The 16,549-nt window shown below is 47.7% G+C and overlaps 1 protein-coding gene across 1 annotated transcript; it reads left to right on the top strand.

The window, feature by feature from the left end:
- DENR (density regulated re-initiation and release factor) lies at positions 1–15,088 on the top strand. Its single transcript, XM_055147475.1, has 8 exons — positions 1–165; positions 551–656; positions 9,189–9,208; positions 10,041–10,125; positions 11,604–11,687; positions 12,787–12,903; positions 14,221–14,360; positions 14,455–15,088. The coding sequence occupies exons 2-8, from the start codon at positions 560–562 to the stop codon at positions 14,497–14,499; spliced, it is 588 nt and encodes a 195-aa protein (XP_055003450.1). The 5' UTR covers positions 1–165; positions 551–559; the 3' UTR covers positions 14,500–15,088.
- The last annotated feature ends 1,461 nt before the right edge of the window (positions 15,089–16,549 follow it).

Here is a 16,549-nt window from a genome sequence, read left to right as displayed (position 1 = left end):
CCCGGCGGCCGCTGGGGTCTCGCGATAAAGGCTCATTGTCTCGCGAGAGCGCGTCTGGCAGACGGACTCTCGGGCGGCCGCGGCCGGCGCAGAGGAGCTGCATGTGTCGCTTCGGCCGGCGGTAGTGGCGGGAGCGGCGGCGGCGGGGGCTGTGTGACCGCCCGGGTAAAGACGCCTCGCGGCTCCCCCCGTCCCGAGCGGCGAGCAGGGCGCGTGGCCCCGGCGGGTGCTGCCCGCGAGGGGGCCGGGCCGGGCGCCCGCACGCCCCCGCCCACATGGGCCCCGCGCCGCCCGCGCGGCCCGGCCCTCGGCGCCCCCGCCCGCCCCCCTCCGCGGGCGCCGCGGCCCCCCGTCCCACGTGTCCCGGCCGCGGGCCGCCCCCGCCGCGGCGCCCCCCTCGCAGACCCCCGCGTGCCCCCGCGCGGCGCCCCCGGGGCTCCCCCACGCCGGCCTCCCCGCCGCCCCGCGCCCCCCGCGCCGAGCCCGAAGTCCGCGCGTGCCCGGCGGGGGTCGCGGGGGGCGGCGGGTGAGCGCTTGTGCTTGGCCGCAGGTGCGCGCGATGGCTGCTGACATCTCGGAGTCCGGCGGGCAGGAGTGCAGGGAGCCGGGCCCCGGCCTGGACGGCGAGTACCCGCTCCGCGTCCTCTACTGTGGAGGCAAGTGTGCCGGGGGGCGGGGGGTCGTGCCGGCCCGGGAGATGCTGCTCGCGAGGTGCCGGGTTTAAGAAGCACAGGAGCCGAGTGAGGGGCCAGGAGCAGCGCTGCGGGCAGGCTCTGCCTTCCGAGTGCCCGGCCGGAGCAGGCCGGCGGGACGGGGGTGGATGGGGACAGTCTTGGGAAGGGCTTCTTGGTATGGTTACTGTGTGTGTGTGTGTGTGTGTGTGTGTGTGTGTGTGTGTGTGTGTGTGTGTGTGTGTGTCGATGAGGACAGTCTTGGGAAGGGCTTCTTGGTATGGTTACTGTGTGTCTGTGTGTGTCTCAGCATTTGTCTTTGGAAAGGCTTCTTGGTATGGTTACTCTGTGTGTGTGTGTGTGTGTGTGTGTGTGTGTGTGTGTGTGTGTGTGTGTGTATGAGGACAGTCTTGGGAAAGGCTTCTTGGTATGGTTACTGTGTGTGTGTGTGTGTGTGTGTGTGTGTGTCTCTCAGCATTTGTCTTGGGAAGGACTTCTTGGTATGGTTACTGTGTGTGTGTGTGAGTGTGAGTGTCAGCATTTGTCTTGGGAAAGGCTTCTTGGTATGGTTACTCTGTGTTTCGGGGATGGAGACCTGAAGATGGCAGGGAAGGCATTTGGCTTTACACACAGCTGACTCGGGTTTGATCCCGTGTGTGTGTGTGTGTGTGTGTGTGTGTGTGTGTGTGTGTGTGTGTGTGTGTGAGAGAGAGAGAGAGAGAGATCCCTGGTGTGTGTGTGTGTCGGGGAACAGGGACTCTGTGTGTGTGTGTGTGTGTGTGTGTGTGTGTGTGTCAGGGACGGGGACCTGAAGATGGCAGGGAAGGCATTTGGCTTTACACTCAGCTGACTCAGGTTTGATCTCTGTTGCCCAAGTGGTCCCTTCACCTCCAGAGCCAAGAGCAAGCCCCTGGATTAAGGGTGTTGTTTGTTCTTTTAACACCCTATGAGGCTCTTTCCTCACCAATGAAATGATTGCAGTGCCAAAGAAATAGTACAAGGATAAGGTGACCAACCCCAGTTCGGTCCTGGGTACCACATGGTCCCCAGGCATCATGAGATGCCTCCCTGCAAGGCCCTGAGGCACCACTGGGGTGTTCTGGGCAGTCCCTGGCACAACAGGGCCTGAGCAGTGCCGCATCCTCATTGAACTGCCAGCCCAGTTAGCGGAGAATTGGTGCGAAAGGCTCCCTGAGCACCACTTAGTTTGTTTGGTTTTTTGCGGGGAGGAGGGTCACACCTGGCAGTGCTCAGGGCTTACCCCTGGCTTTGCACTCAGGAATCACTCCTGGCGGTGCTCGGGGAACCATATGGGTTGCTGGGAATCAAACTCGGGTCAGCCATGTGCAAGGCAAACGCCCTCCCCGCTGTACTGTCGCTCCAGCCCCACCCTGAGCACCACTTGGGCCCGGCTTTCCACATCCCCTCCACCCCAAAAAAAGACATTGTGATTGGGAAAGCCAGGGTCACACCAAGTGGTGCTGGCAGCTGCCCCCAACTCAGTACTCGGGTTGCTCCTGGCAGTGCTCGGGACCATATGGTGCTGGTGAACCTAGTCCCCGGCCTACAGAGCACAAGCTCCTGCCCGGTGAGCTGTTCACCCGCCCCCAGCAGCGCCCCATTTAGTTTTATTAGCGTCGCAGGACTCTGTTGTTCCTTTTATTAGCGCGGGGTGGGGGACGGGACACACTCTACTGTGCTCAGAGCTTTCTCCTAGCTCTGCTCAGGGATCACTCCTGGTAGGGCCCAGGGAACCATACATGGTGCCAGGGATGGAACCAGGGTCAGCCAAAAGCAAGTGCCTTGCCTGCCGTACGATCTTCTCTAACCCTTTTCAGTAAACCCTTTCCATGTATCTAGCGATTTTTAAAAATAAGTCAAAAAAGATTATTGTTCTTGGGAACCTTACCTCTTTTTTTTCCCCCTTTTTGGGTCACACCTGCGATGCACAGGGGTTACTCCTGGCTCTGCACTCAGGAATTACTCCTAGCGGTGCACGGGGAACCATATAGGATGCTGGGAATCGAACCCAGGTCGGCCACATGCAAGGCAAATGCCCTACCCGCTGTGCTATTGCTCCAGCCCCTGGGAACCATACATATTGTGACTATATCAAATACTGTTTAAGAAAGAGAGGTGAAGTGTCACTGCGTTAAAAAATATATTTAAACTCAGGATCAGGAAATAGGGCTTATGCAGCACCAGAGCGAGGCCTTCCCAGAGGCCTCTGAGCACGGCTGGATGTCTCTTGGGCCCGTCCATTGAACTGCTGGCTCACTGGAGAACAGCTGTTGGGCTCCTGAACACTGCTTGAACGGCTTCCATCCCCCCATATCGTTTTTATATACATATATAAGCTCATTCGTTGATTATCATTTTTTGGTGGGGGGGCAGGAACACCCAGAGGTACTTAAGACTGATTTCTGGCTCAGTGCTCAAGAATCATTTCTAGGTGGTTAGGGGGGGAACCAAACAGGATGCCGGGGATTGAGCCCAGGTGGCATGTAAGGCCAGAATTTTATCCTCTGTACTATCTCTCCAGCCCGTGTCGAGTATTTTTGATAGTAAAATGGAATTACATTGCATTAGCTCATGGAGAGAGTAGGTGGGGAAACTTCATAGGATCCAGTTCTGTTTTGACAGTTCTATGTGTTTATGTTCTTGGCCTTTTGAGTCAGGATGATTTGCATCCTGACTGCAGAACTTAGAAGATATGTGACCTCAGACAAATTACATAATCTTTCTTAGTATTAGAGGTCTAAATTCTGTAAAATCAGATAATTATTACATCTTAAGTCATGAGTGGAATAAAACGCTAATGCAGCAGCTCACAGGAACATCATTTAATAAACTTGAAGCAGCATGATTTGTTCATTCTTTTTTGTCAGGTGGAATTAAAAATGACTGTTGTACGCTATTTCTTTTAAACTTAGAATCCATGTTTTTTAAAGATATACCATTATTTTAGATTTAACAAAGAAAGTCAGCAGCATGGGATTGGACAGAAAGCTCAGTGGCCTGGAACACATACTTTGCGCATAAGATCCTTCGAGCACCAAGCCAGAGAGCTTCTGAGCACTTGAGTGTGGTCCAGACACGAGGACAAAAGTCAACATTGTGCCAGATAAGAGTGGAATAAAGAAAGGGCTTCTGCTTGAGAGAACTGGGGGGAGTTATGTTTGCCTACATTGTTCTATTTAACCCCTGCAACAGCTCGTTCTCCAGTGTTTGTGTTATGTAAGTGGGGGTTCTGGGATTAAAGGTTCTGGGGTTTTGGGTTTTTTGTTTGGTCTGGTATGGTTTGTGGGCACACCTGGCGGTGCTCACCCTTGGCGGACTCCTGGCTCTGCTCGCAGGGATCACTCCTGAGAGGCCTCTGGGGACCATATGGGTTGCTGGGGATCGAACCTGGTGCAAGGCAGTGCCCTCTCCACTGTGCTGTCTCTCAAGCCTCCAGGCCGGCGTTTCTTGAGGAAACAGTGAATGGGTTAGATGTCTGGTCGGACCAGTTGGAAGAGTTTGAGGCATAAAGAGCACTGGAGCACAGTTGTCCCACTGTTCATCGATTTGCTTGAGGGGGCACCAGTGACATCTTCATTGTGAGACTTGTTACTGTGTTTGGTATACCAAATAACGCCACAGGTAGCTTGCCGGGCTCTCTGAAAGGGACAGAGAAATCGAACCCAGGTCTAAAGAGCAACATGTGAAAATTTTTGTTGCTAGAGATCCTGTAGCTTATTTGAAGAACTTCAGGTCAAGGGCAGGGGTTGAGGATGGGGCTGTAATAACAGAGAGGAGTGATTAGAAATGGGGCTGGGGGATTGCAGGAGCAGGCAGGGGGCAGACCCTCACTAGAACACGTTAAGTAGTTTCATATTAGTCCTAAAAGCCTAAGGGCTTAGGGTGTCTTGGTTGAAAAGATAACTTGCTTCCTGGAAGGTTCTTGATTATGCATTATGATAAGTGGGAGGCCAGGAAACAGTTTTTCTTGTTTAGGGAGATACTTGGATGCTGCTGAGGTTGGGGATTGGATAAGGGTTAAACAATTACAACTGAGGGGCTGGAGCGACAGCACAGGGGGGGAGGGCGTTTGCCTAGCACAAGGCAGACCAGGGCTCAATTCCCAGCATCCCATATGGTCCCCCGAGCACCGCCAGGAGTAACCCCTGAGCATTACCGGGTGTGACCAAAAAAAGCAAAAAAAATTACAGTTGATAATAGATTGGCTAAGTATTGGAGAAGAAAGAGTTGGAGGTGACTTACTAGATTTCTGGGAATATGGCTCTTCTTGGAGCTTGAGTGGGCCAGATTGTGATAGAACATTGAGGGAGTTTTTGGTCTTTTGGTTTTGACTGTGTAGAAAAGGAAAAAGTGCAAGAGTACATTCGGACTAGTGGTGCCTCCGAATATGGAGGAGGGCGGGGAAAATCCGTCGTAGATTCGGGGACGGATTCGGGGTTCCAGTCTGGGAAGGACGCAGAATACCACTGGCATGGTATGAGAGGGGAGCTTTTCTTTCTTTGAGGGTGGGGGCCACAAGCATCTGCTCAGGGCTCATTCCTGACTGCTCGGGACCAGACTGGCCAGGGTGAGGCAAGAGTGCTGCCCCCGTACTAGCCCTCTGGCCCCCGAGAAGGAGCGTTTCTGAACTGCTGCTGAAGTTTGTAGGAATCACGTTACTTGCCTGCACACAGCCAACCTGCGTTCAATCCCTGCCGTCTATATGCTCCCCGGCACCGCCAGGAGTGAGCCCTGAGCACTGCGGGGTGTCGCCCACATCAACGAAAGTAAATCTATTTTTAAAAAATAAAATTTTGATTACATCAAACTCAGGAATTCTGACCAAAAATAACAAGACAAAAGAGCCTCTGAATTAAAGTATAAAAAAGTATTAGTAATTGGACCAAGAGAACTGTTTGTTTAACATTTCTTTATATTTGGGAACTCTATAATCTCTTACGTTAGAGCAATAATGAATGGTGCTTGTTTTGGCTGTCTTCCCAAACAGGCTCGGTAGGAGGATAGTTATTTCTCCTCAGTCCTGTTTTTGTGGGCGCAGCAGCAATATTTGTGTTCAAGCTCATTTAGGTTGCTGGGGTCTTACTCAGTGACATTCAGAGCCGGAGATGGTGCCGCGGATAAGGTGCTCGCGGGCTCTGTACTGCCAGGAGGGGCTGGAGCACTGCCCCTCCGGCGCATTCTCATCCTAGTTAAAGAGAAAGAAAAGCTCTCTGAACAGTGAAGTTACTGCCTGGTGGGTGTGAAGTTTGGGCTGATGAGAAACGCTCTGGAGATTATGTTGATAGTGAGTTAACCATATGCTTAAAAATGATTAGAACAGGAATTTTATGCAACTGGGCCCTCATTTCTCCCTGTGGCGCTCTGGCATGAGAGTGACTGTGGGGATGAGGAAGGGGGGGGCTGGCCAGGACTGGGCTGTGGGTGGCAGTTCTCGGTGTGGACTGACCTGGCAGGGTGACCTGGCGGCCCACTGTGATTTTTCCACTGGCATGGCTTTCACGGCGAGGGGCTTCCTGCCTCATCTCTCACTGAGCTGGTCAGTGGGCGCTGAACCACGTGTGGCCACATGGAGAGGACCCTCAGCTCATCTCTTGCCTGCCTTCCTCCAGGGCTAATTAATTAGCACAGGATACAATGAGTGCAAAAAAGGTGTCAGGAGGTCACCCAGCAGTTGGAGAGTCGGGGCAGAGGTGGAAGAGCCCGGGGGGGGGGGGGGGGGGCAGAGGTAGTACAGGGGATGTGAGGTGCCCCATCCCTGGGTCCCAGCACCCCTTGTGGCCTCCTGAGCTCCTCCAGGAGAGATCTCTGAGCATCACCAGCTGTGGACCAAAACAAACAAAACTCTAGGCAGTGGATGGACTGGAGCGATAGCACAGCGGGTAGGGTGTTTGCCTTGCACGTGGCCAATCCAGATTTGATTACTTCGTCCCTCTCGGAGAGCCCGGCAAGCTACCGAGAGTATCCCGCTCTCACTGCAGAGCCTGGCAAGCTCCCTGTGGCATATCTGATATGCCAAAAATGGTAACAAGTCTCACAATGGAGATGTTACTGGTGCCCGCTCAAGCAAATTGATGAACAAAGGGATGACTGTGCTACATGCTACATATTTACCATAATAAACAGTTGTATTTAGAAAAATGTCAATATGTGTGCACACACAATAGGAATTTACTATAAAGCAAAAGCCTGTTTTCTTTTTTTGGTTGTTTTTGTTTTTCGGCCACACCTGGTGGTGCTCAGGGCTTCCTCAAAGGCCTGTGCCGTAACCCCTGAACTAGCTCCCTGGCTTCTCTTGTTTTCTTCTTGATTTTGGCTGCGGTGGTGCACCTTTGTGTCCTTGGCCTCCCTCATGCAGAGCTGTTAAGCTGTCTCCCCAGCCCCCAAAACTTAAAAATATACTACGGTAAACACCTGTATATTTAGAGCAGAGTTAAAACAATGAACAGGTTGTTGGGGGCTGGATCCATAGCACAGCTGGTAGGGCGTTTGCCCTGCACTCGGCCAACCCAGGTTCGATTCCCAGCATCCCATATGGTCCCCTGAGCACCGCCAGGAGTAATTCCCGAGTGCATGAGCCAGGAGTGACCCCTGTGCATCACCAGGTGTGACCCAAAAAGCAAAAAAAAAAAAAAAGAACAATGAACAGGTTGTCTGTGGATGGGAGGGAGGGTGAGCATAGTTCAGATTGAGAGGTTTGGAGAATATAATACAAAAAATTCTTCTGTATCTTTCATCCGTATCCCCTCTGGACTTGGTGGTGTTTCTGGCAGTGCTAATTTGGGTCATTTGGTTTGGGTGACACCTGCCAAGCTTCTCCTCTACAGAGTTGCTGTTTGGCTCTTGCCTTTCACTGGCTCCCATGTGGCCCCTGAGCCCCCAGGAGTGATCCCTGAGCTCAGAGCCAGGCAGAAGCCCTGAGCACCACCAGGTGTGGCCCCCAAACAGAACAAACCATAAAAAACTTACCTTTGTGAGTCGGGAAAATTACTCAAAGGCGCTGCACAGGAGCCTTCAACTCAGTGCTTCCCCCAGTATGATCAGGAATGACCCAAAACGGGGGCGGGGGAGGGGTGAAAAGGGGTGTCATTTTGTTTTGGTGCTGCTCAGGACTTGCTTCTGACTCTGAATTCAGGGATCACTCCGTGGTGGGGCTCTGGGGACCATCAGGGATGCCGGGGGTCGTGCCAGCAAACGCCCACCCACTGCACTGTTGCTTCAGCCCCAAGAACAAAAGTCTTGTGAAAATACTTTGTGATCTCTGGCTTTACTGATCTCTTGGGGCGTGTTCCTGTGATTGACAGTGGTGACCCAACAGATTAGACCCTGCCGTAGGTACATTTGTAGTGGTTTTTCTTTTGCAGGGCGGAGGGAGGGGGTTTTGAGCCACACCCAGAAATTCTGGGGGCTGCCCCCAGCTGCTGCTCCCAGCCGGGCGCTGAGTGGGACCTGGAGTGCCTGCATGCAAGACAATGCCTTAGCCCCAGCACAGACCCTGTTAGTTGGTTTTCTACTTCTAGAAGTAGCTTTTTCTTTTCTGTTTTTATCAGTGTGGTCTCAAGAGTCTTGTTTTACAGCCATTTTGGGGGAAGGGAGACAGACCCTGGCAGGTCTCAGGGGCCCGGGCGCCTGCAAGTGAAGGGTGTCCTTTGAGCCATCTCTCTGGCCCCATCATTTCTCTTTCACCTTGAAAAAATTGGGCGGGGGGGTGGGGGCAGGCGCTGAAGAGCTAGAGGTAGAAGAGCAGAGAGTAAGGTGCTGCCCTGGCCTAGGCCGACCCTGCATTGGTCGCTGATGCTGCAGAGTTCCCCAAGTACCACAAGGAGTAAGCCCTCAGCCCTGAGCGCGGCCAGGTATGGCCCCAAAACAAAAATTTTTCAAGTTCAAAAGTTTGGTTTTTATCTTTTAGGCCACATCTTTATAATGGTTTGCGGTTTGGTTTTTGTTTTGTGTGGTAGTGCTTTGGGGACCATATAGGATGCCAGGGATCCAACCTGGGTCAGCTGTGTATAGGCAAGTGCCCCACCTGCTGTACTATCGCTCCAGCTCCTAAAAAACTTTGAGGGGCTGAAGCGATAGCACAGCAGGTAGGGCATTTGCCTTGCACGCGGCCAGCCCTGGTTCGATTCCCAGCATCCCATATGGTCCCTGAGCATCACCAGGTGTGACCCAAAAAGCAAAAAAAAAAGATTTTTCTTAAAACTTGTTGATACAGAAAAATTACAGAGAAAATTAAAAACGAAGATTTGTGGAGCTGGCGCGATAGCACATGGGGTAGGGCATTTGCCTTGCTCAAGACCGACCCGGGTTTGATTCCCAGCATCCCATATGGTCCCCCAAGCACTGTCCAGAGTAATTTCTGAGTGCATGAGCCAGGAGTAACCCCTGTGCATCGCTGGGTGTGACCCAAAAAGGAAAATAAAGATTTTTAAGTAAATTTATGGTAGTCTTTGTGTATATATATATATATCCTTACTTTTTTTTTCTTTATTTCCCCAGTTTGTTCATTACCAACAGAGGTAAGTGCTTTTAAAATTTATTTTCTCTTTTAATTTTTTTGCATGGGGGAGGTGTCATTGATTTCAGAGCTAGCTTAGGAACCTTTTTCTAATTTTCATATTGTCATTTGCTAGCTCTTCAGGCTTAAATTTTTTGAACTAAAATTGTTCTCTTTGGATTTTGAGGCATGTGTGTACATCTTTTATAGTTGGTGATGTGTGGTTGGATTTTTACTTGGAGCTCATGAATGTTGAGGTTGTGAAATAACTTTAAAGCCGAAATGTATACAGAGGAGAAAGGAAAACCTAAAACAAACTTCGAAATAAAGTTCTGCTAATAAGCTCGGTTATTCTCTGGGCAAGTCAGGAAAGTGATGAGACCCAGGGCAGGAGCGATGGTGCAGTGGGTAGGGTCCCTGCCTGACATGCAGCTGACCTGTGTTTGATCCAGGTATCCCATGTGGGACCCTGTGCCCTGCCGGGAGTGATTCCTGAGTGGAGGGCCAGGAATAACCCTGAGCATCGAGGCAGTGACCCGAACACCAAAAGAAAACAAATGAGACCCTGAAGAACCCAAAGCAAAATATAGAAACACTTGTTCGTGGGGGAGCATTGGGGGCGGGGGAAAGGAAAAAAGAAAAAAAACACTTGTTGATTTGTTTTTAAAAGCCCTCCTTTGACGGGCAGTTACTGTAGTGAGGCGCTACCAGTCCTGGTGTTTCCTGGTGGGGTCGAGATTTCGTGTATGGAGCCATTCATTGGCCGCAGTTAGTGATACCAATCTCCGCAAATAAAGGGGGTGATTTTTAACTAAAATGTATGATTGTGACTGAACTTGTTCCCTTCCCCGCAGTACTGTGAATATATGCCTGACGTTGCTAAATGCAGACAGTGGTTAGAGAAGAACTTCCCAAATGAATTTGCAAAACTCACCGTAGGTATGAAATTTTGTTTCCTCAAAACTTATGTAGAAATATGTGTAAATCATTATTTTTGAAGATAGGAAAGTCCTTTTGTATGATAATACAAATACCCAACTATTTTCCACTGTATATTAACTTTAAAGTTACTCAATTCTCCGGTTAAAATTCCTCTTGTAGCATGATCTGGCTTCAGCTGTCTTACCTCTCCAAACCAAATAGGTCAAAGTATCAACTTCGTTCTTGTGTAAAGAAGAGTAAATGATTTAGGGCAAATATAGGTTCACTCATTTATTCAACAAATTATTGCTAAGCTATGCTATATGCTGTGGATAAAGTAGTACAAAAAGGTCTGTTCTTAGGCCATTGCTTCTTGAAGGGGAGACAGAATAGATGAATCAGGTAGTATGCTAATAAATTAGTGGTAAGCCTAAAGCGGGGAGGTCAGGATGTTGGGGCTAAAAATACGGCATTTGAATAAAGAGCCAGAGGAAGTGAGGCGGGAATCATTTGGATGTCTCAGAAAACATTCCAGGTGGATGACATGGCCTGCACAAAGGCCCTGAGGCAGACGCTTACCAGCTGTTTGGGAAATAGCTGGAGACTTGCATCATCTAGGCTGGTCGGGGAGGATGGGCAGGAGATGAAGTCAGAAATAGAGTGATGCGGGGCCTCCCAGGAGTGTGGTAAGCAAGAGAGAGGGTCTGACTTCCGTCTCCATGGCAGCTCTTTGCCCTGTGAAGAAGAGAATGGAGAGGCCACCCAAACGGCAACTCGGGAATAGGTGGGGGTTCCCGTGCTAATGGGCTGTGGCCACTGTAGCAGATGTTACCTGTGGAGTGGGGGCCGCATCCAGTGCTGGATATGCGCTGGCATCGTATTTGAATGGGTGTGAGGGATGGGGGGGTGAGAAACGGGGATTTGCAGGATCTGGGCCCAAATAACTAGGAGAATTAGCCAAGAAAATTGAGGAATAAAGATCCCTGGTTTGCAAACTTAATAGCTTAACAGATTGGTAAAAATAAGGGAGTAGTTGGAAGAGCCACGCCGGATGTGCCCAGTGTTTACGTGAGGCACAAACTCCAAACTTGAGCAGATCCTTCCTGAGGGGTAGCTACACACGTTACCCACTGCTTGGATCAAAACCCTCAAGGCTAGTGTGACAGTCTGCATGGTCAGCCCTGACCAGTCTGGGAAGTGCTTACACACAAGATGAGTATGTTTAGATCCAAAACACTTTTGCTCCTTTCAGTCCTAAACCTCGGTGAGGAGACTTTGTTTGTCTGCTTGCACGATACACTTGCAGTGACAGATATGTTGAGCAGTATATTTTGTTGAGAATCATTGCCTCTGTGTTTGTGAGTGAGGTAGACCATTTGCTTTTAAGAGGCATCTGAAATCGTCAGTAAGATGTTTATGACGGTTGTTCTAAGGTGATTTTTTATAATTAGAATAAAGTGATGGCATTAACTTTTGGGTTTTGTTTTTATATCCAGAAAATTCACCCAAACAAGAAGCTGGAATTAGTGAGGGACAGGGAACAGTAGGGGAAGAGGAAGAGAAGAAAAAACAAAAGAGAGGTGAGATTTAAATTAATCGTTTTATTTACACAAACATACCTTATCACTGTTGATTAAAACAGCTTCTGTGATCCTGTAATCCTTGTGTATGTGGTACAGAGATAAAGAATCTTGTTCTTAGGATGTTTGGATGTTGTGTGATTTCACCTTTAAGTAGGTTGGACTTGAAAGCAAGTTTTCGGGTTGGTTGGAGGTGGGGGTGCTTCAAAGCTGGGCGCATACGCTTTCCTCGTAGGGCCTTGGCTTTAATCCTTGGTACCACATGGTTCTCGTACTGCTAGAAGCCTTCCAATAAGAAAGAAAACATGTTTTACTTCCCCAGTATATAGTAAGCTACATTGCTAAAAAGCAACCGCCTAGCTTATTTTATGACTCAAACTGTTACCTTAACTTTAAAAAAATTTAAATAAAATTGGGGGTGGATTTTGGGCCACCCAGTAGCACTCAGGGCTTACTTGTGTCTCAGTCATCTCTCCTGGTTGGCTTGGGAACCACATGATGCCATGATTGGACCCACGTCAGCTCCACATGTATTGCAGGCACCCTATCCGCTATACTGTCCCCGCTCCAGAATGCCGCCTCTTTGTCGTTACCCCTTCCCGGGAGTGCCCTTCCTTCTGCACCTTCACATATTTTATTTTGCACAGACAATCTAGATGTCATTCCCTTGGCAAAACCTTTTTGTTCTCTGGAAGGTAATGAAGCAAACAGTCTTCCTTCTGCAAAATCTCTGTGGTACCTTATTCCTGGATTTAGTTATAAGCATCTCTCTCATGTTGGTTTTTTTGTTTGTTTGTTTTTTCAGTGAAGTAAACAGATTAGAGGCTTTGAGGGAGGGATAAGTGGAAGAGAGAATAATAAGAGTAACGCGCTCAAGAGAGAATGTGGGCTCCTCCAAGGGTGGAAAGAGCCCCTACACATATCCGAGCTTTAGATACAAAAGTATGATAGTATGAAAGTACACATCTCAAGAGGGGAGATGCGGGCTACACATGTGCTTGGCCACATGGGTGCAAGCAACACATGGGCTCAGGTAGCATATGCGCCCTATCACATGTTTTAAATGAAACGATTAATACTGAGATCTTTCTTAATTAAGGTGGAAGGGGTCAAATTAAACAAAAAAAGAAGACTGTACCACAAAAGGTTACAATAGCCAAAATTCCCAGGGCAAAGAAGAAATACGTAACAAGAGTGTGTGGCCTTGCAACCTTTGGTGAGTTCACGTGTAAGTGTGTGTAAAATGTGTGAACTGATTTTTGTCTCCACTTGTGTGAAAATGTTTTGAAAAGTTGAGATTTTTTTTTGTTAGGTTTTGTGGTGCTCAGGTGGGTCAGGGGACCATTAAGGGTTCCAGGGATCTAACCTGGTCATCCATATGCAAGGCAAGTTCCTTGCCCGCTGTACTATCCCTCCAGCCCAGTTGTGTTATTTACAAAGGGCTGGGACCTACGGCCCTACCACCCTGAACGCCCCCATCTCATTTGCTCTCAGAAGCTAAGCAAGGTTGGGCCTAGCCTGTACTTGGATAGGAGAAAGAGATGGGGTGTGGGGATGCAAGAGAGTACAGCCCCGGGCGGCGGGGGTGGTGATGGGAGGGAAACTGGGGACACTCAGCACCACTAGAGTGTCCCTCTCTCCCCCAAAAAGGGATAAGGGCCAGGGGTGTAGCTCATTGGAACTCGCATGTGTGAGGCCCTGGATTCCATACCTGACGGTACCTGTCCATAACTGACTTCGCAAAAGTAAAAAGGGGGTGTGGAGAGTATAGTGATGATTTGTCAAGGAGGTCGCTCAGTGGCCAAGCACTTGCCTTGCCTGTGTAAGGCCCAGGGGTCCAACCTGGCGCACAACCACAAAAAATGAATAGGATAAGGCTGGAGTGATGGTCCAGTGGGTAGAGCACTTGCCTGGCATGTGCTGACCTCGGATCGATCCCCAGCACCACATATGATCCCCTGAGGTCCTGCCAGGAGTAATTCCTGAGTGCAGAAGCAGGAGTGAGTCCTGAGCACTGCCCGTTGTGACCCCAGAACAAAATGAATAGGGATAAACATTTTAAAATAACTTGTGCTTTAGTGTAATGTTTGGAATTACTTGTACTGCACTGATTCTGATCTTGCTGTGTGAACTGTGTATAGTACGCTTTGACTGTCAAAATGCCAAAATACTCTTATTGGTATTTGAATATCAAAAAGGGCTGGAGAGATGGTACAGCAGGTAGGGCATTTGCCTTACTCGTTGCCAGTCCAGGTTTGATCCCCAGCATCCTTTATGATTACCCAGGCACTGCCAAGAATGGTCCCTGAGTGCGGACCCAGTATTAAAACCTGAACACTGCATGGTATGGCCAAAAAAACCCCAAAATTTTAATAAGTGAAAAATAATTGAAATATTAAGATCATTATCTTTCATAGTTTATTACATTTTTTGTTTTGTTAAATTAAATACACATTAAACTTTGAAATGGAAAAAGATCTTTGATGTACAGTTCCAACTATAGTCTTCCTTTTTTTTTTTTTTTTTTTTAAAGAAATTGATCTTAAAGAAGCACAAAGATTTTTTGCTCAGAAATTCTCCTGTGGTGCCTCAGTAACAGGAGAGGATGAAATCATCATTCAGGGAGACTTCACAGATGATATAATAGATGTCATTCAGGAAAAATGGCCAGAGGTAAGTCTCACTGGACCCCTGTAGACATGTGTTTTGAAGTTGTTTTCTATTATGTGAAGCCCCAATTCATGATTTAATTACCTGTATTTTATAGGTGGATGATGATAGCATTGAAGATCTTGGAGAAGTGAAGAAGTGATTTTGAATATTTGTCTGTATTTAATGATCTGGACTGAGAGTTGGTGTGGCCAAAGGGAGAGAGGCCTTTTCAAAATATATATATTTATCCTGCAGTGAAACTGTAGGCTACCCTCACCGTTGGCATTTCCACTGTTCTGTACAAGGCTGCTTGTTTTTTTTATTGCCAAAGTCTAATAAACAGGGGAGACTGTCATGCTTATGCATGAAATAGAATTTAGTCAAATAAAAATTTCTGGTCATTTGGTACTGACTTTTTCCTCTCTTTTTAACTTTTTATTTTTGGAAAAACAAATAGATGTTTTGTGGAAAGGTTTTCTGTTGAAAACAATCATAATTTCATCAAACCATGGCTTTGAAGCTGAGTACTATTTTGAAGACTTGAATTTGGCTTCCTCACCAGTAATCATTGTCCCCTTGCTGCTTTGGTGTGAGTTTGAAGATGCTCGAGCATCTGAGGCATCTGTGGTTGAATTTGCTTCATTGATTGCAACCACATCCACTCTGTGGATACATTTAACGTACTGTTGGAGTTCTTCAGCTCTTCTGGAGATGATTTGGTATAGTATATTAAAAGCCTTAAAACCATCTGCACTGTTTGTTTGACTCAGTAAGCCACTGCATTGACGTCCAAAAGAAATCACGGGGAGAATCCCTTTTTAAAGGGTGTTCATCACAGTGCCACTCATATACGGAAACTGCACACGATATAAATGAACAAATGGGAACTGGTTGAAGATGTGATGGAGCATTACATGTTAGACTATTATGTATATATATTTAAAAATATTTTCCAAGAATTCTTGGAAACATGTTTGGTAACGTTAGCTAAGGCGGGGGGTGGGCACACCCCAAAGGCATTTTATACACTATTGTTTTGAATGGAAAACCATTCAGAGAAGCTCAGTTCTTGACTGGCTATATATATTATGTGAGTAGAATTCTGCTAACCAATAAAATAATACACATGTATGCTCAATAGGTAGCCTGGGAAAGAGTAATTGGAACAAAATTTTCATTAAAAAATGCATTAGGTGACTTTAAATTTTGTTTTTATAAAGGTCTTAAGTGCTACAAGTTGAAAAGATTCACTGTATTTCAAATTGCTATAGAATTTAGAACCCATTGTTTATCGCCATGCAAATTACAGTCTTGGATGAATGTTCTTTTTGAATAAAACCTTAGGAAAATGTGTAATTAAAATATGAATGAAATGAAATCCGCTTTAACTGAATTTTACTGAATAATGTTATCTGGTTAACAGATTGACCCATCAAGACCATTTGGTATGTGTTGTGTCTGTATTCTGTCAGTGCTGGGAGATGTCTGTGTGCCTGTTCAATACGTGTAAGATTCTTAATGTTCACAGTTCTTGGCAAAGCGGTTTCAGTTCATATATATAGCCAGCAGTGGATGCTACTGCAGGAAAATGCAGGATTAAAATTGTCCTTGTGTATAACGTGTGTGAATTTTTTCTTTGCCCTGAAATTCAAAGTGCAGCATAAAGAAAAAGGATGAAATCATCCGTTTTGCTGCTACGTGGATGGATTGGAGTGTCATGCTGAGTGAAGTTAGAAGGAGAGGAACATACACAGAATGCTCTCGCATACTCGGGATGTAACGAAGCCTAGTAGGGAATAATGAATCCTAAAGGCCACAGAAACAGAACTGGTCTTCAGTAGAAAGCTTGCCGTGGGGGCGGATGTGTGCTGGGCTGGGGGTGGGGAGTGGATACTGGTGGAAGATGTGTGGAATAATGGATGTAAGAAATCCTACCATTAACGATATTGTAAACCTTTGTGCCTAAAATAAAATTTTAAATGCTGGGGCTGGAGTGATTACGGTACTGTAGGTAGGGAGCTTCCCTTGGCACTTGACCAACCCAGGTTCCATCCCCGGCATCCCATACAGTCCCCAAGCACTGCCAGAAGTAATTCCTGAGTGCAGAGCCAGGAGTCACCCATGAGCACCTCCAAAATAAAATGCAACATAGTTTAATCTGATTAAAAAGTGATAAGAGTGGACTTGAATACCTACATTAGTGATTTCAC

This window comes from Sorex araneus, chromosome 9 (assembly GCF_027595985.1).
Source record: "Sorex araneus isolate mSorAra2 chromosome 9, mSorAra2.pri, whole genome shotgun sequence".
NCBI lineage: Eukaryota > Metazoa > Chordata > Mammalia > Eulipotyphla > Soricidae > Sorex > Sorex araneus.
The sequence above is the reverse complement of the archived record's forward strand: the minus strand, read 5'-3'. Positions and strand labels throughout refer to the sequence as shown.